The following is a 21946-nucleotide window of genomic DNA, read 5'->3' as shown; positions in this document are numbered from 1 at the left end:
TTACTGAACTGACTGGCTTGACTCTAGAGAAGAGCTTTTGGCTTTGCTCCCTACTGAGCAATAAGGTTTCTCCCCGGTCTCTGAATCAGCCAAACTGGCTTTAAAATGTGTGGTCTTTTATGCTCTTTTATGCCACATGAATCCAGTGACATGCAGCTGCTCTGGTTTCAATCCCTGTCAGCCGCAGAAAAATGTCAAATCTTTTGACAAGTTCTTAGCAATGCTGATGTGGGTTTAAATGCTATCAAGCAGGAAGAACACATGTATTTTTAGATACTTCTGTTGAGTCTGTCACTGATGTGTTCTATCAGTTCCTTGTCAGATTAGTCCTTTGACTTGTGTGGAATAACTTCCACATAACTTGCTTGGTGACCTTCTAGTGGAAAGAACCTGAAGAAATACTTAGTCAGCTTGTCAGAGTCTTGCGTTTGGTGCTGCATCATGGCCATAACTCTACAGCCAAATGACATAGTGACTTACCACACTGGTGACACACTGCATCAGAGGGGCAAGTCAGGAGCTTGCCTGAAAACACCGTGGAAGGTGCACAGTCCAGGCACTTGCACTCTTTGGTCCTGAGGCTGGGACCTGCTGTTGCAGCCCAAGAGCTGAGAGAGCAGCGCCCTGCCCTGGGATTATCAGCAGCTGCTGCCAACCGCCTTATCTTCTCCCATTTCTAAAGGGCAAAAAAACGACAACAACCTTGGTACTGCACAGAGGTGCACTGGTGTGGTTCTGTGAGGCAGCTAGTTTTAAGGAGAATGTGCCTCCTTAAGTACCTTCTGTGCTGCTCTTACCATCCCTTGTTACTTTTAAAAGCTTGGTGATCTCTAGCTGTGTGCTAGGAGTGAATATACAGTGCTCAGGAAGGTTTAGAGTTTTGAATGCGAGTCTCTGCCACACAATCTACTTTTTTTTTTTTTAAAGCAGAAAATGCGGGAACCTCCACTTAAAAAGGGATTTGACACAAAACCCCTGCAAGAGCACAGTTAGGATTATATATTGAGAGATGAATTTATTTAACCTGAGGGCAGGAAGAGAGGATTAGATATTTTAATTCCCTCCCTTTCCCTAATGACTGCGCAGAGTGCTGACACTTGTTTGGCTCAGAGAAGATGACCTGTACCCTGAAGTGATTAGTGTGTGCAGTGAATTTTTTAACACCTCTTACTGAAAACAAAGTGCTGTCTCTCAAAACAAAGCACATTTCTCACGGGGTATAATACCACTCTTAGGAAATTGGGAGCGTTACCGCCCAAGTGGGACGTGTGGCTTGGGAATTGGTCTCGGAGATCGTGAAATTTGGGACCTATCTTGTCAAGGCGGCTGGGTGATGATTTTCAATGCTCTTGTAAGTGAGACGACTTAACAATGTGGAAAATGTGTGTCGGTAGGAACTGCTGTGGTTTAGCAATTCAGAGTAGCTGGTTCTTCATTGCTGAACTTGACACGGTAACTTCAGCTACTTTATTTTTAAAACGTATTTGCCAGTTCAGATTTTCCTGTGAGTTCTTACAAGGCAGGTAAATGAATGTACAGATGAGGCAAAAAATTGAATTAGTAGGTGTTTATTTCTTGGAGGCCAATATGCTTTTAGTATGTTTCCAAATTATATGTGCAATTGTGCTTTTAAATACAGGACAGGTTTTTTTCATCAAAAAAATAAGGCCTGAATAGAGATCCCCTCTTGGGCTCATTCCTTTTGCTTTTACAAGGATTATACCTGCACAAACAGCTGCAATTAAAGTTTGCTTTCTTCTAATTCATAATTTGCTTGAATTGAAAATCAGTAAGGAAAGAAATTTAGTTTCATTTATTTGGGTATTTTATCCAGAATTATGTATTTGAGGTATAGATTATAGAGGTGATTCATAGGTGGAACGTGTTTGGAGCATTTTTAATGTATGTTTTTTAAACCACAGGCGTACTGAGTTTCTGTGGGTAAGAGAAAAGGTTGAATAAAAGGTATCAATAACATCCGTCTCCACATTACACATTCCAGTGAAATTTGACCTGTATTTCTCTATGGCTGTAGTCATGTGAATGTGAAAACTCTTTTTTTTTTTTAAAAAAAAAAGCTAAGTGTGCTTTAATTTTTGGTATTAAAATGTGCCATCCGCTTTGTTGTTTTCTTCATCACACCAACAGAATGGGAATGTCCCACAGCATGGCTGCAGCCACGGCTTCCATATATTATTGTAAGGAGACAGCTGTTGTGGAACTGGAGTCAGCGTCTTGCGATGCTCTTCTACAGCTTTTCCTATTCTCCTCGTTATCATGTAGAACAAGGGCTCAGTGTCAGCTGATAGAGGATTTGCCTCAGAAGGATCTTTTGCGAGATCAAACAGCAGTGGAGGGTCGTGATGGGTTACACCGTCCCCGAAACATGGGCAAATTCCTCTTCCAAAACAAGCCCCAGAGGCTTCTGGTTGGAATACTGGAGTAGCATAATGGGCTTTCCATACGGTTCCACCTGTCACAGAAGAAACACATTTCAACAGCCTAATGGCATTAGGAGTCAGGGCAGGTCCCTGAAAAGTTGGTTCACATCTTAAGTGATCTGCTTTGTCATTCCCAGGGCAAGCTTATGTCGTGGTTGTCACATATGGGCAGGGAAAGGCTCTTTAGGGAGTCAGCAGGGATGCTACATGTTTTTTGTGGCTCATGGGCACGCTTGGATTCTAGGCACATGCAGGGTCATATACACCATGTGGATGGTGAGATCTAATATTTTGAGTGCAGAGAGAATCTTTGCCACTTTTTTTGTGTCCCTTTGAAACTCTACATGCCTCTTGGGGGCAAAACTGGAGAATACAGCGTCTGATTTCTGGGTGCAGGTACTGGTTGGTGGTTATTCTGTTGGCTCTGTACACCTGAGCCAAGAAGAGCACCTGGGCAGAAACTGATCACAGCTCATTTCCATGCTCACTTTCCAGCACTGTCTCAAATCAGGTGGTAGTTGCAGGCCAGGAAAACAGTGAAATCTCTAATCTAGTTTTTAAGTTAACATGCTGAAAGCAACTGATCTGGAGCTTTAGAGGTTGTTACTTGTATCAAGCTCTTGTGCAGACCGCTGGGGAAATGAAGAAACCGCAAATGCCTAGACTAAATCTGAAAGCAGTTCAACAGGAGATTTTCCCTCTTCTTCCCTCCTCCTTTTTCCACTATTCCTCGCCCCGCATTTAGAAAGCACTACACTGAACTCAGAGGCAAGAATGTGTCCAAACAGAAGACAGCAGTTAGATACTATGTCTGGAAAAGAGAGAGCGAAAGAAAGGGGACATTGAGTGCTTGGAGCCACTTCTGCAATATTGAGCATAAATAGCTGACAACTGCATTGTCCTTATGTGGCATTTTCTTTCTGCTTCCATGGAATCGCTTAACAGTCCTTCCTTCTATTGTCCCTAGAGCTGTTCCTCATGAATCTGCAGCTTTATTACTCTGTCTCTGTCGTGTCACTACTATTTTGTTAATTAATAAAATTTAAAAAACTTCTTAAAAGATGAGAGGGAACAAATAACATATTGAGGCTTAGATAATTTTTTAGCTTAGAATCTCTAGTTGCTGGCTGGTTAGTTGGCTGGCCATGGATCTGTTTAGTTCCACCCCACAGTTTTCACTTCCTACTAAGCTACGGTTCTGCACTTCAGAGGAAGGATGAGATCTCACTGGTTCTGATTTTTTTTTTTGGCATAATGTGTTTAGAAATGTTGCAGCTTTTTAGATATCGCCATTTCTGAAATGGTTTACTAAGGACAGGTCTGTTTGGGTGTGTGCTTTGCTGCTGGCTGGGATGTGCTCCACATCCTTCTACTTCTCCCTGTCTTGTGAGTACTTGTCTTGTGACAAAAGTGCAGACTTCCTCTGTCATACTGGAGTTCCTCAAACATGGGATTTGGGTTTGTTGGTGAGGTAGCATAGCTACTTATTAGAAGGAGTTAAATGAGTACTCTCTGGGCCATATGCATTTTTCTGATTAGCTGGCCCTAGTCAGACTGCTACTGTGATATTGCTGAAATGACCATTTAATAGAGAAATATGAGGTGGGCTTACCTAGCTATATATAGGAATCTATCCGATCAATGTTCAGAAAAAAACAAAGTAGTCATTCTTTTCCATACGTAGTTGAGCTTAATTCTCAAGAACTTGTACACTGTGGGGCAGTTCAGAGAAGTGAGTGTAGAGTGTCTGAGGAGAATTGTTGCAATTCTGCAAAGTTTTAACATTCACTTTTCGCAACTGCAAATAATTCCTGGAGTTGCAGAGGGGGAGAAAGCCAGATCCTTGTTATTTTATTCAGAAGGAAAAATTGAGGCTGATTGTAACTAACCTGCATTGGTGAGCTGAGTAGATAGCTGGGCTACAGCAGGATCAGAAAAAAAGAAAGGTGGTAGAAATCAGTGCTGATGAAAGCAGCAGGGGTTTCAGTGATCCCCAAGAGGCAAAGAGCAATATGCAATTTGCTACTGAAGTAGCTCTGAGAGATTTTGAAAAATGCATGTGAATTTTAGGGCAACATATTAATATAATATGTCCAAGGGAAAGGAAACCTGCTCCTTCAATCCAAACACCTCTCAAACCCATCTGGTAACAATCAATCAATTTAACAAGCAGAAACAAATGAACTGTCACTAATAACCCTTATTGTGCTGCGCTGGAGGAAAGAACTCTAACATACAGAGAAAGGATTCTTCTGGCTTCAGTGACAGGCTTAACTGATGAGTCCTGGCTGGGTGACATCAAGACACAATGGCTTCATATCTATCCTGTCCAATAGATAGAAGTAAACAGGCAATAAATATGTGATATGAATGTGAAATACTTGTACATGAGCAAGAATAGACTAAAAGTTCCGTCAGCCCAGTCAGAAGTAGTAGCAGTCAGAGCAAAGAATCAGAATTTCTGGCTTGGCTGAAACTTGAGCCCCACAGGAATATTTGATTACCCAGTCTTTCATAGGGAGGACATCCCATTGTTTTCAAATCCCTTGCCATGAGCACTTGTGGCTCAATGGGAAAAAATGCAGAAAAGCACACACAGGAAATCTAGCTGTGCATGCGGCTTCACAGGAACACAAAATAGCACAAAATACACCTGACGCCTGTGTATTGTAGCTATATCACACGTAGTGTAACCTGTTAGAAGCTGATCTGTAGAGCAGAACGGCTATTGATGGCTTGACATCAATGCTGTGGTTGTGTGTGGAGTAACTCTTGTCCAGTCCTGCCTACACAACATCTTTCAGTGATTAGAGCATATTAGGGATGATCCTGGAGCCTATTTTACGGTTTAGTTCCATCTACAATGAAGTCATGATCTCCAAGCCCATTCCACAATGCAACCCAAAGCACAGTGAGTGGGTGTGCTCAAGAGTAGTTTGCTTCAAAAGCACTCTTCTGAACTGAACTAAAATTGTAATGCAGGCACACCTTACATAGCCTAAGAGAATATGAAGTGAAAGCTGGGTGAGGAGAACAGCAGTTCTTCAACCTGAAAAGCAATCCTTAAAACTCATCCCTTGACGGGATCTGTATTCAGACTAGGCAAGCGCAGCGTGACTGTTCTAGCAGCGATTTTCACCAGGACGGAGCCAGGCTCTTTTCAGTGATGTCCAGTGACAGGAAAAGGTGCAATGGATACAAGCTGGAACACAGGAGGTTCCACAAAAGTATTAGGAAAACTTTTTCAGTGTGAGGGTGACAGAGCCCTGGCACAGGCTGCCCAGGGAGGTTGTGGACTCTCCTTCTCTGGAGACATTCAAAACGCGCCTGGACACGTTCCTGTGTGACCTACTGTAGGTGATCCTGCTCTGGCAGGGGGGCTGGACTAGATGATCTCTAGAGGTCCCTTCCAAACTCTGACATTCTGTGATTCTGTGATTCTGTGAACAGGTGAATGGGCTCTGGGTTAGATGGTTAGATGAAGCCTGGAGCTACTGGTGGATCTGGTGTGAGGCCTGCTTGGCACGGGTCTGTGCCAGGTGATCTCTCACATCTCTAGTGGCAGCTCTAAGAGCTGTATTCTCACTGCCAGCCTCCAACGCCCTGCTCTGCTGAGCATTGGAAACCTGGGGAGAGACATTCCAAGAGGTGAGTCGTGTTCCTGCCAAGGCGGGCTGTGGTGGGCTCCACGCACAAACGCTCCAGCGCTTCATGTCTTTTCACACACAGGGCACTTCGAGATGTGAAAAAGAAAAGCGGAGCAGCTAACCGCGCCGAAGAGTCGGAGAGGGGGGTGTGTGATATTTGATCTTATTTGATTTGTTATAACCTCACGCCTGGCCGGCGGTTGAGGCCGTTGGTGGGTGGCAGTGTGGGGGTGTGGCGGTGTGCCGGTGTGGGGGTTTGGGGGTGTGGCGCTGCCCCCTGGTGGCGCCTTCCCGGCGCTGCCGACTGAGGGGCTGGCGGCCCTCCAGCCTTCACACCCCCGCGGTGGGATAAGCCCTAGCCAAAAGTGATCGCTTAAAGTGTTAGGTTATGGGGTTGGTTCAACTAATCTTGGTTTATTATTACTTCGGAGCCCCAGTTTCCACAGGAAGAACAAAGGTGCAGCACGGCAATTGGCACAGATGACTTCGAGATGGTCTATTTTGATTGTGCCCATAGCAAGAAAGTAATTGAGCCCTGGTCTCCTGAGACACGGACTTAGTCAGCCAAACTGTTGGCCTTGAGCCCTTTAAGTCTAGTTCTCTCGCTGGGGTCACCTCATTTCGTAGCCGTGGTTGTGTCAGGTCATCCCAATCCCCGGCTAGGAGGAAGCAGCAAGGCAGAGGGAGCGGCCAAAACCAGTGCCATGGGCCTCTCGTTGTACCAAGAACTGGCTCTGCAGCAGTTCTAACCAACTGCAGCAGCCCTGGTCGGGTTGTGAAGGCCTTACCGCTCAGCTTCAAAGCAAATCAGCAGTTGCAGCACTCTTTCTCTTTCTTCTCTTTCTTTCTTTCTCTTTCTCTTTCTCTTTCTCTTTCTCTTTCTCTTTCTCTTTCTCTCTTTTTCTCTTTCTCTTTCTTTCTCTCTTTCTCTTTCTCTTTTCCTCTTTCTCTCTTCCTCTTTTTCTCTTTCTCTTTCTCTTTCTCTTTCTCTTTCTCTTTCTCTTTCTCTTTCTCTTTCTCTTTCTCTTTCTCTTTCTCTTTCTCTTTCTCTTTCTCTTTCTCTTTCTCTTTCTCTTTCTCTTTCTCTTTCTCTCTTTTTCTCTTTCTCTTTCTTTCTCTCTTTCTCTTTCTCTTTTCCTCTTTCTCTCTTCCTCTTTCTTCCTCTTTCTTTCTCTTCCCTTTCTCTCTTTCTTATATAAGCTTTCCTAGTCCTTAAACAAAAATATTATTTGTGTCTTCTCTCTGAAAATACAGAGAGTGAGGATTGCCAAGAGAAAAAAAACACAACAAAAACAAACACCCTTTCCATCTTGAAGGTGCCCCACTCCATGAAAGAACTGGATTTAGGTACCATCTTCTAGCTCTCTGTGCAGTGCACAGTTTGCTCTGGATCTCACCCTGAAGGCATTAGCTCCTCAAGTACTGCATGGCTTGTACAGCTTACATATTTTTTCCTTGAATGAAGTACCCAGCTTTATCTTTGGGTATTAAGAACCTGAAAAAAATTTCCACTGCAGCACCTGGCATTACAGCCTCACATTTAGTCCTTGGTCACTTGCCTCCGTGTCTCCTGCCAGCCGAGAGCAGTGACTTCCTGCCCAGAAGCCCTGCTTCTGTCAAATGTGCTGTGATGATGAGGGCACTAACCTCAAGGTTAAACTGGCAGCATGACTGAAAGTTTGGTGTTGCAAGTCTGATATGTATTTAATCATGCCAACAAGAAAGACAACCAAGTTCTCAGCCATTATTCTGATACTCTTGTGGCAGTTTTGAAGTATTTGCGAACACAAGTAAGTATTATAGTCTTCAAGTGTTCACTGAGCAAGTAAATTGTTGGCTTGATGTTATCTATACTTAATTCTGTCATTATATCAGAAAGTATCATAAAGGGGCATGAGCAAGATCACCTGGTTAATGCTGTGGCATAAGAAGGAGTTCCTGCTGGACTGCCTAAGCTTTTTTCACCCCATGGTCAGCACCCAAACTGCTCTTCAAAGAGCCAGCTCCTTGTCAGCGTACCAGCTGAATGTGAGTAGCTGCTGCTGGAGGAATGCCCTAGCATTTATAACTGTTGTCTAACTGCAGTCCCTCAAGAACCCCATAGTTCTCTCACTTCACAGACAAGGAACTTTAAGTTAATATAAGGGTGACTTTCATATCTGATACGGTCAGTCTGAGCTCTCTTTTCAAGTCAGTGGGAAGACAGAGGGAATGACTGATCTAACCTAGATTTGCTAATCAGAAGGAGGTGAATCACACCCTGAAAACATCTGCATCTCTTCAGTGACTATAAAACAACAAACTCAGATCCAGGCACTTGTGGGGGGGGGTCACACAAATGCCATCCTCTGTTCTGAGCAGAAATAAGGTCCCAGCTATCAGTCACTGGCCTGTTCTCTTTTATGCTGTAACAGAGGGTGCCATCAGCAAAGACAGGATGCTTGTTGAAAACTCGGGAAAGCATTGCAGCTGCAGTCAGCTTGTCTAATTGCCACAGCTAAAAATGAAACAAGTAAAAGAGGGCTATTGAAAACAAATGAACTACTGCTTAAGATAAAGACTTTATCTGTGGTTCCTTTTCCTTCATTTTCACACTAAAGCTTATCCAGAATGCTTCTGCACCAAAAGTGATAGAAACATGGCAACGATGGGGAGACTCGCGAAGCTATGCTACTCGGGAAGTGAAACGCTTCATCTCAGGCTGGCGGGACAGCTGACAGCAAAGCCATTCTGCATTTTGCAGAATGGGGAGCTTGAGGCAATAAACTCACACCAGGTATATGTAGGTATGTTTTCACGTGATACTCTCTTGGCAGCTAGAGGTCATTACATGGTCTCTGACCTGAAGGAGGGGGATGTTTATACTCACTGTCCTTTTGGTGCCACCTCACCGCGTGCAGGAATGTACCACAGTAGTGAAACATGAACTCGTGCCCAGAGCGATGAACTGTCCCCCGCAGCAAAGGCAGCAAGGTGTGCCCGTCAATTACCCTGAGGGAGAGGACTGGAGTCACCAGGCTGCTTAGGAATTTCAGTCTGCAGCTGGAGCATGAGCAGTGCTCACTCTCCACATATGCAGCATTAAGATTTCAAGTGTCATTTCTAAACCAAGTTACTGTTTAGCTAATGAGCCCTGAGATTTTTAATTGTGTGGATGGGTGGAGACCAATGATCAGCAGTTACTAGCAGTTGTTTTGCAGTTACAGCTAGTTTGCACATCCTGCCTGGGGAGATTAGTTACCACTGCTGTGATTTTCCTGGGGGTGGTAACCATAGAAGGCATGGTTCACAGCTTTTAATTTTGCTCCCTGAAACCAAAATCACTGATAACTCTGTGAGCTAAAAAAACCCCCAAACAAAATCTTACTCAATTGACTAACAGTTGGTTTAGTTACACACCACCAGTACTTTTACACTTCTTTCTCAAATGGCTTAGCTGCCGCTGCTTTCTCGTGTTGTTTAGAGGAGTCTAACATAGATGCTACAAACTCTTTACTATTGAGGAAGCTGATTCTCTGGTACTGACAGCCAAATCTAGACCATGTGCCAGTTGCTCCACCTTACCTTCTCACAAAGAAGCAGGCTTCCTAATCTTGGAAGGGGCCTGTCCTTGTACTTAACAGGACAAACCAGCTTTATGAGTATCTGTGGATTTTTCATAAACAGTAAGATGAAGAGAAGTTTTTTGATTATGGCGTTTTTCTTTTTTTTTACAGTCACCCCAGTGTTCCTAATCAACTAGATTAGTTTTAGTGATTAGAAAACTGTATTAGCTAAATGATCCTTGATAAAACATGCTGTTTTCCTTTGCTTTTTCCATATAAACAGACAAGAGGGGGAAAGCTACACGGAAAGAAAGCTAGAGCATGGCCTGGTTAAGAAAAAAAGTAGAGTTTAACCCGTGGTAGTTAGGATGCATGACATATACAGTCACCTTCTGTGCAAATCAAGAAGAGGGAGTAAGTATGGTTTAGGTAGCCACCTTTGTACCTGTCTTGAGGCACTGCCCCTCCAGCCAGGTGAACCACTGTTGGGAAAATGTCCATAAGGGTTGTCAGTTCATTGATTACTGTCCCTGCAGGCAACACTCCTGGCCACCTAAGTATTCCTGGCACACGGATCCCTCCTTCCCAGCCTCCCATTCCTTTTCCACCTGTTAGAGAGGGGCAAAAAAAAAAGGTCCAAATAAATAAATAAATAAATAATAGATGTTTGTTATGCATGCATAATAAAATGTTTTAAAACTTTCAGAATATTCAAATAGCTGTAATGAAACACACTAAATCCTGGAGAAGAGTAGAAAGACTGCAGTGTGAAAATTCCATTCTTCAAAAGTAAGTATTATTAACCTCCTTAGTTTACACTGCTTTCTTGAGTGGCACATACAGCAACCAATTACTAAGCGGTATTTTTGGCAGAAGAGGAACAATTGCACCCTCTGACATTCTGACTTATAACTTCAATTGAATGTCATGTCTGTGAATAATCTCCACACACCCTGTTAGCGTGCCCAAGAAAAAAAGTCTGTTATTAAAAAACCCAAAACCTGACTCAGTGTCAATGGAACAGACGTGGCAGCCTCACTTGGTGCCCACGGAAGGGGGATTAACACAGGGCCAGCTTGGTTGTCAGTCTCAGGAATGTTATGAAATGATTTGCAGTCCTGGAGAGCAGTAAGGAGAACTGGGATGATGTTCACCCTCCAGGAGTTTACCATTCCAAGGATGCTCTGAGGTGGTCCTAAATAGAAGAGTGCAGAACCTGTGCAGTAATATGGTGCAGTGACGCAGACTTTCCACCTACATTTCTGTTGTACCGCAAGCTGTCTGGAGGTAATCCAAAGAGTCTTTCTTAATTTGGTTTCTCTTGCATTCCTCTAGCTGTCTTCTAAATTCTCTCCTCCATGTGTTGCCTCTCTTACAAGTCAAGGTATTAACTGTTTTGAATAGTATGTCAAAGTGAGAAACAACTAATTAGAGATGTGAATTACAGATGTTAATGAAACAACGTGCTTTAAACCCAAAACTCCAACTTGAGGTTCCAGTTATAAAACCAAAATTGCAAAACGTTGAAGCTCGGGTACCTGTGCGACTTTTGCTTTGTTGTTCCCCCTCTCTACAGCAGAAATAACAAGTCATTGCTGAAAAGCGTTGTAGGAAAACTGGTGAACAACCCTTGAAGCTGGCTTATTAGCTCACCTAATCGATGAGCAGCTGAAGGGTAGTTTATACTAGCCTCTGGCTTTGGTAAGTAATGCCAGACTTTGCCATGGAGGAGGTATGTTCGTAGTTACAGCTTACAGGCAAGGTTCCCAGGGCTCAGTTTTAAAGGTTAGCAGGGTTGCATGATGGATACTATACTAATACTATGTTAGCAGTAGCAGCAGTGAGTTCTACAGATATTTATGAATTAAATCAGACTTTTAAATATTTTTTGACTCATTGATGATTAGTTTCACTGGGTTGTCCTATGTTCTGCTGTATGTGTACAGAAATAGGAAAGACTTTCTATTAATTATGTCTAGACTGATATTCTGTGCTCTCTTGTCTCCCATCTACTCAGGCATGATTTCATCGCTGTCCTCCCACACTGAAATACCTGCCTCATCACATCCACCTTTCCTCTCTAGACAGTGCTGTTACTAATATACTTCTGTTAGGCTAGTAAAAGTGAATTCCCCAAGTTACGTTCTGAGTTATACAAATGAGCCCATTGGCCTTTTTGCATCTCTTACTGGTATGGATTGTACAAATGGTACAACTGTACTGGAGTCTAAAGAAAGGATGAAGAAGGGGGAACACAACAGCATTGAAATATGCTATGACCTTGCAAAAACTGGCTGTTGCCCAGAAGACAGGAAGAATCTCTTCTCTGTAGATTGGTGAATAGGGCAAGATCTGTTGTTTAAACTGCAACAAGGAAATCCAAGGCAGGTACCAGGAAAAAAAGTCCAGTAGCATAGACAATGAAAATAGGATCATCTGGGGAATTCCTAAAGGTCTTTAAGAATAGGTTAGACAATATAGCTGTAGCTTTGGTAAAAGTGATCCTGTCTGGGGACTGAAAGATGAATAGTGGATGCCCTGATTTTTCACCAGCCCTACAATCCAAGATTATCATCTGCCAAGGGTTAGGGCTGGGCTGGCCCCCAAATGACTGGCAGATGCTCTCTAACCCCTCTCTCTCCTCAGAAGGAAAGGGAAAAGGGAATGAGGCAGAGAGACATATGGATTGGAAAAGCAATCTAAAACTGAAGCTTTAATAAACAATAACAGTAATATTCAGGAAATAATGAAATACGTACAAAACTGATATAAACCCTAACTTCTGCCTCTCCTATCACCCCGATAGCAATCATCACTGATAATGCAGAGCAGGAAGGCAATGGGGAAGTCCCAGGCTCAGCAGCAGAGGGGAACTGGACAGAGGAGCTGGTTTCAGGAAATCAAGATGGAGATCCAAGGCAGAAAAACGGGGAGACTATTCCTTGGACACTGGCCATTGAAGAAGTGGAAGAGCAAGAGGGCTTAACCCCTGTGATCCCTCAGCTTTATACCGAATATGGCATATATGGAATAGAATTCTCTTGCTAGTCTCCTGTCCTGTCCCTTCCTCCCTGGAGGGGCCACCTCCTACTTCCTTGTGACCCTTTCACTTCCCAGCACCTCCAATGTAACACAAAAGATCCAGCAGTGGCCTTGGGTTTTGTAGGATCAAGTATAAGCAAAAGCCTCCCATTCCTTAGTAGTCACTATAAACATGAGGTGTTACCACTTCTAGTAGCAGACACTGTCTGCAAAATCGTGCTGCTAACTTCAGAAAGTGCAGCCTCTTAGAAGCTGAAAAGTGAAATCATTGAACAGAATTGGTTCTGTTTAGCTCCAGCCAGGACATAATTCCAGTATAGAGCTTAATAAATATAGTTTATCTGGATGTATTTTATTCTGTAATTTTCTTTCTAAGAAGAAGTCTTATGTATGTACACTCTAGCATAATTTTACCTTTGTAGATCCCATTCCATCCACCCAACCGAGCATTTCCTCTGTGAGCCTCTAAGGATCCTCCATGATCAGATGCAAAATAAATGAACGTGGTGTTCTTCAATCCTTCTTTGTCAATAACATCCAGAAGCCTGCCTATAAACAAAGGAAAGCATCGTGATTCTGTCCAGAGATGCAGTCAGATTTTTTAGGTCTTGAGTCAAAATTCAGCGAAGATTGTCTTTAGCTGATTGAGTTCTGTTATGAGCTATCACAAGCAATGCAAAGAGTAATCTTACATTACAGAAATAATAAGAGCCCAACAGAAAGCTGCTGAATGTGTCCCAGATTTGCTTGTGGTGTCCATAAAAACAGGAAAATAGAAGGTAAAATCAATTGGAAAAAATAAAAATTAATTATTCTTTTATTCAGATTACTCAGAATACTGTCAACTTTATGCTCTAAATTCCATTAGTCAAGGATTGTTTCCATTGTGTGGTCTCAAGCATCTTGAGAAGCCTAAATAATAGTGCTGCCTAGGTTCCTATTCATATGAAAGTGCTGTGTCTCACCAGCAACTGAACAGGGACTCTGAGGTCAGGCTGCATACTATCAACCAAAAATCTTCTCCTGATGTCACTGGTAAAAACTTCACAGACTGAAGTTCAATCCTAACTTCATAAAGAATGGTACTGATGACATCAAATGTTTATTTAGAATATGTTTATCTTTGAATGATTGACCTTATCATGTGCAATGCTGTGTTCAGCCCTGGGGACCCCAACATGAAAAAGACATGGACCAGAAGAGGGCCACAAGGATGATCAACGGTCTGGAGCTCCTCCCCGAGAGGCTGTTCACCCTGGAGAAGAGAAGGCTCTGGGGAGACCTACTAACAGCCTTCCAGTACTTAAAGGGGACTTCCAGGAAAGAAGAGGAGGGACCCTTCTGTATCCTCCTGCCAGGGACTGTAGTGATAGAAAGAGAGGTAATGGTTTCAAACTGAAAGGGGACAGATTTATATTAGATATTAGGGAGAATTTTTTTTTTCTCTGAGGGTGCTGAGACACAGGTTGCCCGGAGAAAGCTGTGGAATTGTTCAAGGCCAGGCTGGATGAGGCTTTGAGCAACATGTTCTAGTGGGGGATGTTCCTGCCCCTGCCAGAGGGGTTGGAACTAGAAGATCTTTAAGGTCCCTTCCAACCCAAACCGTTCTATGACGTTTAATTATTTGTCTGCATTTAACACTGCAGCACAGAAGTGTGCCAATTAAAAAAGAAAAAGAACAAATCCTCACAAGAAAAGTTTGAGTCTTCATCTTAAGAAAAAACAAAACAAAACAGGTGTGGTGATGGCGTAGCAATCTCTGAAGCTAACAGTGTGTCCAAGGCAAGTTCACTGATTTTTGACATATGCTAAAAGTGAGTTCTGTGAACAACCCTTTATTTTTTTCCACATTCAAATAAATGACGGATTTTCTTTAAGAATACTGCTTACCCACCATCCAGTCCATCTCTTCTACATTATCTCCATACAGGCCATGCTTGCTTTTCCCCTGAAACTTCTCTGTGGTAATGAGAGGGGTGTGAACGTGTAGAAGGGAAACAAAGAGAAGAAATGGTCTATGCTTGTTTCTGAAATAAAAGAAAACAGTAACAATTTTTCTGTAAACTCACTCAACCCAAAATATAACAATGGCATTGTAATGACTATCTCAAAATACAAAATTTTATTGTGGTCTAACCCAAAAATTTTTCATTTTTGATCTTTACAGTTTTGCAGTTTTGGCATATAGAGGAGATTAAAACACCCCTGAAAGATTTTGGTTCTGTATTAAGACCAAAATTGTAATGGGTCCTTTCTATTTCTGTGAAAGATTATCTGTGCTCAAAGTTTTACAGAAGGGATTTATTTTACCTCCAATTCCCCTTAGAAACAAACAAACAACCCTAAACCCTGACAGAAATAATCTTCTTCAGGGATATGCCCAGACTAGAAGCATGAATACTTTTAAAGACTTAGTGGTTTGTTCAATTCCACTTGAGGTTACTGATAGTATTGCAAATTTGTTTTGGAAAACAAAACAAAGCTCACTGTCTCACTCTGTTTGTAAAATATTAACTTCCTACGATACTTTCTATTGCAGTTCATTCATCAGGCTTAGATAATTTTTCTGTTCTTGCTGGCAGAAGGCCCAGTCCTTGGCAAGGACTCCTTTGTGTTAGATGAACAAAGCATAAACACACAACAAAATAATTTTCCTTTTCCTGAGGAGCGGACAAGCTCTATGTAAGATAAACACTAGCAGTTTGGATGCTGACAGGTAGGACCATGCCAGAAAACAAGTAATTGCTGGCCAGCATCAGGACAGGTGGTTCAGCTTGCCAACTGCCTAACTTGATGATGTATGACACGGTAAACACATTAGTTTTTAAAATCCTTAAAATGTAATACAGTTCTTCTTGGTTACCTTTCAATGAACGAAATAGCCTCCTTCAGCATATTAGAAGTAGTTTTCTCTAGATTCATTGGTTGTTCAGTGATATCATGATTTCTCATCAGGATGCAGTTCCAGTACTTGGTGAAACCATAGCTGGAGAACCAGGAGATGAAATACAGGAGACCACAGATGGCCAGCCATATGATTATTTTCCATTTCACTGAGAATAAATTGGTAAGTTTTCCAATCAAAAGAGTAAGCACTGCAAGAATGATCATCTGTGTGTAAAGCCAATACGTGTCTTGCAAAGACTTGGCCAGTTCAGGGTCATCTGTTCCTTGACACTCATTCAAGAGGGTAAAAGGCATGCCGTAAAAATAATCAAAGCCATGATTTAAAGGATGGTGGCAGTAATCATGGCGGGACATACAGTTCACACCCATGTGCCACTTTCCTGAAAATATAAAACAAAGATCTTAAATCCAACATCATTGCTCTTGAGTGTGTCTGCCTATATTTCTCACATCTTGGCTGCAATACTCAGTTAAGATGTAACCAAGGGAGAAGCTGGTGTGGGGTGAGGACAGACTCTCAGGAAGCAATCCTGCATGAGCACTTTGTCTGTCTAGAACAGCTAATTTCTCTCACCTGTCTGTTAAAAATCCATGTAGGGCAATGATGCAGCTCAAACACCTTCCCGAATAAGAACAGAGTTGCAATAGTTGGTGCTTATTAGTTTTCACAGGATGCAGTAGCTGTTCATTAATGGGCAGCCTGATGGGGAGAAACTGGAGAACCCCTTGTGCCAGGAGAAATAGCTATGTACGAGAGTAGCAACTAATTAACACACAAGATCTGCCTGGCCTTCGCGTTCCAAAAGCTAATTTCGGGAAGAAGGTGTATGTGATAGCTCTGTGTGTTTATATTCATCCTAAAATGAGTAGCAAAAGTAGGACATTCCAGCTACCCAGTACAATGTCAGAATATGTCATACACTGATAATGAACCTTAATTAAGTCATATTACAGAACAGTGAAATTATCCTGACATTGAAGGACAGGCTGTCTATAACCGTGGGCTTAGGGGCTATTACCCACACAAATAACTTCCGAGAACTGCTAACCATCTCTGTGCTGGTGAGTATGAGCGTAGTTTACGGTATGAGCTATATCAGACTGCAGCAAGCTAGGGAAAGTTCACCCCTTTGCAAGGGTTTGTATGTGGCCAGTATATCACTAACACTCATTTTGGTTTAGGAACTAAATGACACCTCAGTGTACCGGAGCTGAGCAGAAGTGTGAAAATCACAGTAGTTAAAATTAGGCATGGGACACCTTTGACTACATCAAAAAGTTTAAAAATGAGTAGCACTTGAAAGCCACATCCTTTAATGGCAAAATGTTAATAGGGTTTTCTTTCTTGAACATGTATTCTGATCCAAATCCTGCTGGAGGCAATGGTACTCTCTCACCTTTTTTTGCAGAGTTGCTTTTGCAGAAAATGAAGGCACGTTTAGAGTTTCATCTGTTGTAATCAGCAGGATGCATAAATGACAGAAAAACTAGCCACCAGCTATAATTAAGACCACTGTGGTGTCTGGGTACCAGCTGGTAGACAACATTTTACTGTTCTATCAGTGAATATCTCTGTTGGTTCTTCCTAAAGCAATCTGTACTGGGCAAGCAAGATTCTTTCCCTTGCATTTGCTTCTGTTTGTAGTGTACACCTGTGTATTCCATACATTCTCCTTTTGGATTTGTCAGATACACCACGCTGGCACTGGGGCTTGTGGGTGATGTTCTAAAATCCCTGCTGATTTTGAAAGTTATGCATACAAGAAACTCTGGCATAACTGATCCTAGACCTTTTGGCAAAGAAATATATTTACAGAAGCAGCATCGTTTAAATAACAAGCAACGAGAAATCAACAAGCGGTCATGTCTCATACCTACAATTGCTGTAGAATAACCTTGCTGGTGCAGTATTCTGGCAAAAGTAGTTTCATTTGGTGGGAGCCCTCCAGAACACCCGTTCCAAAAAAGAACCCGCCGCTGAGTGTCAGATGCCATGCCTGGACGGGAATCAGTCTTTAAAATACAGCAAGCCAGATTTCAGATTTCAGATTTTCAGTCTTCTCAGATTGTTCTTTCTAATGAATGGGACGCCATTTCTGAAGCCTAGTGCCTTTTTATAAGCCATTTAGTATGCCCTGGCATATTCTGATTGACCTCCAGGAGAATGTCTCCTTCAAGTCCCCTACAAGTCATTATCTGCTAGACCAATGCAGATGCTTCAGCTATGCTGGGGTGTTTAAGATGCTTACATCTGAACATTAAGTAACCTCTTGCAACCAAAATTCTATAAAAATAAGCAATATAAAGGGGGAAAAAGAAGGCTTATTAAAAAAAAAAAAGGCTTACAGGGTCAGGCGTAAATACTTCTGAGAGGCACGGTGTATGTCAAAACCACAGGAGCTAGGCTAATTGTTGCTGCCATATGTGGCAGCTGAAGTTTTCTATCACGAATTTACCTGGCTGAATTAAATCTGTTTTAATGTGTTATTGTTGAGGACTGTTACACAGTCTGACACAATTCACTATGAAAACCTTTGCCGGGATATTAAAAATATTATGCTTAATCTAATCTCAATACCACTGAACATATGGTGCTTACACAATTTTCTTTGTGTTTCTACTTCTGAGTGCTTTGTACTGTTTGGGTTTTTGTCCATTTCTGTGTTGTCATTTAGCCACATTAAATGTGCTTTATGTGGGGATTTTCCCATAGAAATCCATCACTAAATCTAGTTATCTTTAATTTGGCCCATCTCACTGAGAATCCAAATCCTTAGACTAACTAGTCTTTAAAATGGTTTATTTAATGGAATTTTTAATGGCTAGACAAACTGCAGTGAACCGTTAGAGAGAGGCCCAACCTGATCTGATGGGGTATCTGCCAGTAAGGAAAGCTGCTCTGCTTGGAGTACAGACGGCAGCTGCAGCGATGTGCTGAGTAAGTCTCACTCCTTCCTTTGCCAGGCCATCAATGTTAGGGGTCCTAAAAAGAGAAATCCCATCTCTGACAAAAATGTGTTTCACAGAACCTTGTGGTATCCCACTCCTTCTAGTTTTGTCGATGACGTCATTATCAAACTTGCAAACCTCTCTATCTACAACGCAAGTAGGAAAACTCTGCATTACATATTTTTTTAAGATACCCTGACTCCTTATAAAGTAATTCATCCATGGATAAATGTGTTTTCGTTAATAACTAAAAAGAAAAAATAGAAAAAAATAGACATTTTTAGTCTATCCCATATCAAAAGCTCATGCAACACAGTGAAAAAAATCCCATTAATAGATACAGGACAACACAATTTCCAAGACTATAATAGGTTACAGTAAACACAGGACATATATATATGTATACACAATCAATCTATATGCAGATTGATAACTGACCTAGGGATAAACCTATCACACAGACTGAGCTGTCATTTCATAACAAGTCTACTACATTTGTTAGTTGATATTTAATCTTAATCTCAGTCTTTGGCATTTCAACCTTGGAGTTGTAGAAACTTGTAAATTATATGCAATTTATACAAATACAGTGCGTGGACACATTTGCAGAATTTGGACTGTATATACTGAAAATTAGAAGTCCATAAATGTTGCTGAAGCATGCCTGTATAATTATTACTTCTGTAGGAATTACTGTAGAGTATGTATTTTTGTGCATGATTTGAGAGTGTGTCTAGATAAACTGATCCACTAGTATTGAATTTTCTAATACTAAATGTCATCATTGCTTTTTCCACTGAAATTCACCAGGAAAGAATAACTTATTTCATAGAATACCTTCTTACCGTATTGTATCATTGCCATAGCAACCCACATCTCCAATACCAAGATCATCAGCCAATATCAGTAAAAAATTGGGTTTTGAAGGATTTGATACAGAGGTTCTTGGAAACAAACATGAAATTAGGCAAATGTTTAGGCAGCTCCTGAAATTAAAAGTGAGGAGGTAATGTTACGAAAACGTTTGTAAGCTTTACAACAGAATTTATTATTCTTAAGTTTTACGAGGACTCATTACAGGTGGAAACAATTACCAAATACTGCCAGCAGGTGGAGCTCCTGAATATTCGAAAAACTTCTTGAGTTTTCCAAAGCTGGTAATAATTTTTTATGCGCACGGGAATTTTGTGTGTGCATTTCTTTATGGAGATTTGCACTGATCTCAGCAGATATTTCTGGTAGAACGAGTGGTTGGATGCTTGCTAATCTCCTGAGGCACCCCTTGTAGAGAGAGGGGTGTAGGACCTTCCTGTTCCAGCTCCTGGAATGAGTGGGACAGGAGCATGGAGGTGGTAGGTGTGCAGGCCCACTGGTTATGATGGTAATGGCTTGACTATCACACCCAGTGCACCCGGGGCTACACACAGTATCCGGAAAGTGCTCCTTCAGCTGTGGGACCATCTGTAAAACCAAGGTTGCACAGCAGGCTTAACTTTGGTTATCTACCTGGAAGACCCTAAGAATACCTCGGCAAACGTCTTAGATGCTCAAAGTGTTTGCAAGATACAGCTTACAAATGTTAGAACACACCTACTGCTAGCTCATTAATAGCTACTGCAATAGCAAATGTGTCACGCCATATAGAACTAAGCCTGCATCAGCTGCTCTTAGATTCTCACTGAATTTTGTCAGGGAGGGGGAGAAGACAGAGTTGTGTTTGCATTTTCTTAAACACAACACTTAAAAGCCAGGAAAGACACTTAGCCAATGTCTTCTCTTACCATCTTTTTCGCTGGTAAACTTCACAGTTTCTCCTCGTATGAAACAGGTACGTAGTTGGCCACATAAATTCTGGGGAAAAAAGGGGAAAAAAATAAATCAGGGCCCAGCAACTCTGACAATCTTGTCTGTGAAGTTGGTCATTTACTGCCCTGCGTTACCACAATCCCATTGCTGCTGTCTGTGGCTGGTTTTGACAGAGGAGGGCTTCATTTCACAGCCCTTACACTCCCAGATGCTACGTGCAAAGCCCTGTTGAACCGACCCTGCAAGGCAGAAAGAGCACTTCCGAGGACGAGTGAGGTCAGCTAGCAGAGCACGCGGTTTTCACAAGATTCGGTCTGTTCCCAGCTGCCAGTAGCTCTGGGGGGACTTGTGAGCTTTGGGAAAGAAGGCTAAATGCTCATGGCAAGGGTTAAAAGGTGCCAATTACTCAATATGTGCACAGAACTGTTAGTTTGTACTGAAAGGAAGGTTTTCACCATTTTACAAATGAGATAATTATAAGTAAAACTAATATCTCGCTTTCCCTTCACCTCAAATTACCTTTAAGGTCCAGGGAAAGAGCTTAACACTTACTGTGAGCTAACAAACTGTGAAAAATATCTCAACGAAAAGCCATCCTGGAGACTAGTATTTGCAGTGTAATTCTCAGGGAAGGGACTATAATGTTGCTAGATTTGGATGCCATCTAGTACATTCAAGGAGGTGTTTCTATCTGAATGTTACTAAAAACTGTCCAGAAACATAAATATCATTATGATTATTTCCTTAAAGGACTTCAAAGCCTAATGCTATTTATAAATTTAGCACGCCAGTTTTTCTACCTGTCCACTCTATGAACTCAACCTTTAAAAACCTAGAAACAACCTTTCAGTTTCTAGATATTTATTTTTGTCTAGCAACGCAAATTTTACAGGTGGAAGTAATTTCAAAGGCTTGCTGAAATATATAGCACACCTTGTCATTCTGGACAAAGAAAGCCTTAGGAAATGCATTCTTTTTCCTTGTGAATGACCATGGAAGGAGGGATCTGCAGAAAATGTTGCACTGGAATAATTCAAATAGTCATGCGCAAGTACATGGTAAACTGGCTGTCCTGGGGATGGGCATACTCTTATCTTTGTGGGGTACACTGAAGTAAACTAAAGATGACATTCATTCCTTCACTGTGAAGATAGACGAAAATCTTAAATAGCCCATCCATGCAAAATCCCTACTTTCCACACTTCTTTCGATTTTAAACCAGCAAAAGAACAAAGATGTCATTGGCTCTCTTAAGGAACAGATTGAAGCTAATAAGAATATTTACTTTCTGTAACAACTAAAAACACATTTGTATACATAAAGTCACTTCTAAAGACAGAGAACTGAAAAATTCCATCTTGACTAATGAAAGACTTCTGTGGGTTTTTTCCTCCCAAATTGGCATGTTCTCGAGTGGGAAAATTTAGCATTTTCTGAGAGAACCTTTTTCTGCCTTTTTGGTACACAGGAGTGTTTCAGTTACCTGGATATCTGAAGAATACTAAACCAGCCAGAGCCATGTGTGATCCTGCCCTATGCACTTCAAAGGGGGAGCCATAGGATAAAAAAAATTGCAGATGCTGTTATTCTGACCAGGAAAATACTATAA

General features: G+C 41.8%; 1 protein-coding gene across 1 annotated transcript; it reads right to left on the bottom strand.

The window, feature by feature from the left end:
• Positions 1-2079: 2079 nt before the first annotated feature.
• On the bottom strand, positions 2080-20382 carry LOC104269360 (arylsulfatase D-like; the record flags this gene model as incomplete). The annotated part of the gene is made up of 10 exons (XM_009878350.1): positions 2080-2473; positions 8958-9079; positions 10079-10241; positions 13090-13224; positions 14566-14702; positions 15539-15962; positions 17457-17579; positions 18444-18565; positions 19377-19517; positions 20313-20382. Coding segments are annotated over 10 exons (1808 nt in total), but the record flags the coding sequence as incomplete, so codon positions are not given.
• Positions 20383-21946: the final 1564 nt, after the last annotated feature.

Source organism: Apaloderma vittatum, unplaced genomic scaffold (genome assembly GCF_000703405.1).
Source record: "Apaloderma vittatum isolate BGI_N311 unplaced genomic scaffold, ASM70340v1 scaffold3921, whole genome shotgun sequence".
Taxonomy (NCBI): domain Eukaryota; kingdom Metazoa; phylum Chordata; class Aves; order Trogoniformes; family Trogonidae; genus Apaloderma; species Apaloderma vittatum.
This window is presented reverse-complemented; position numbering and strand designations above follow the sequence as displayed.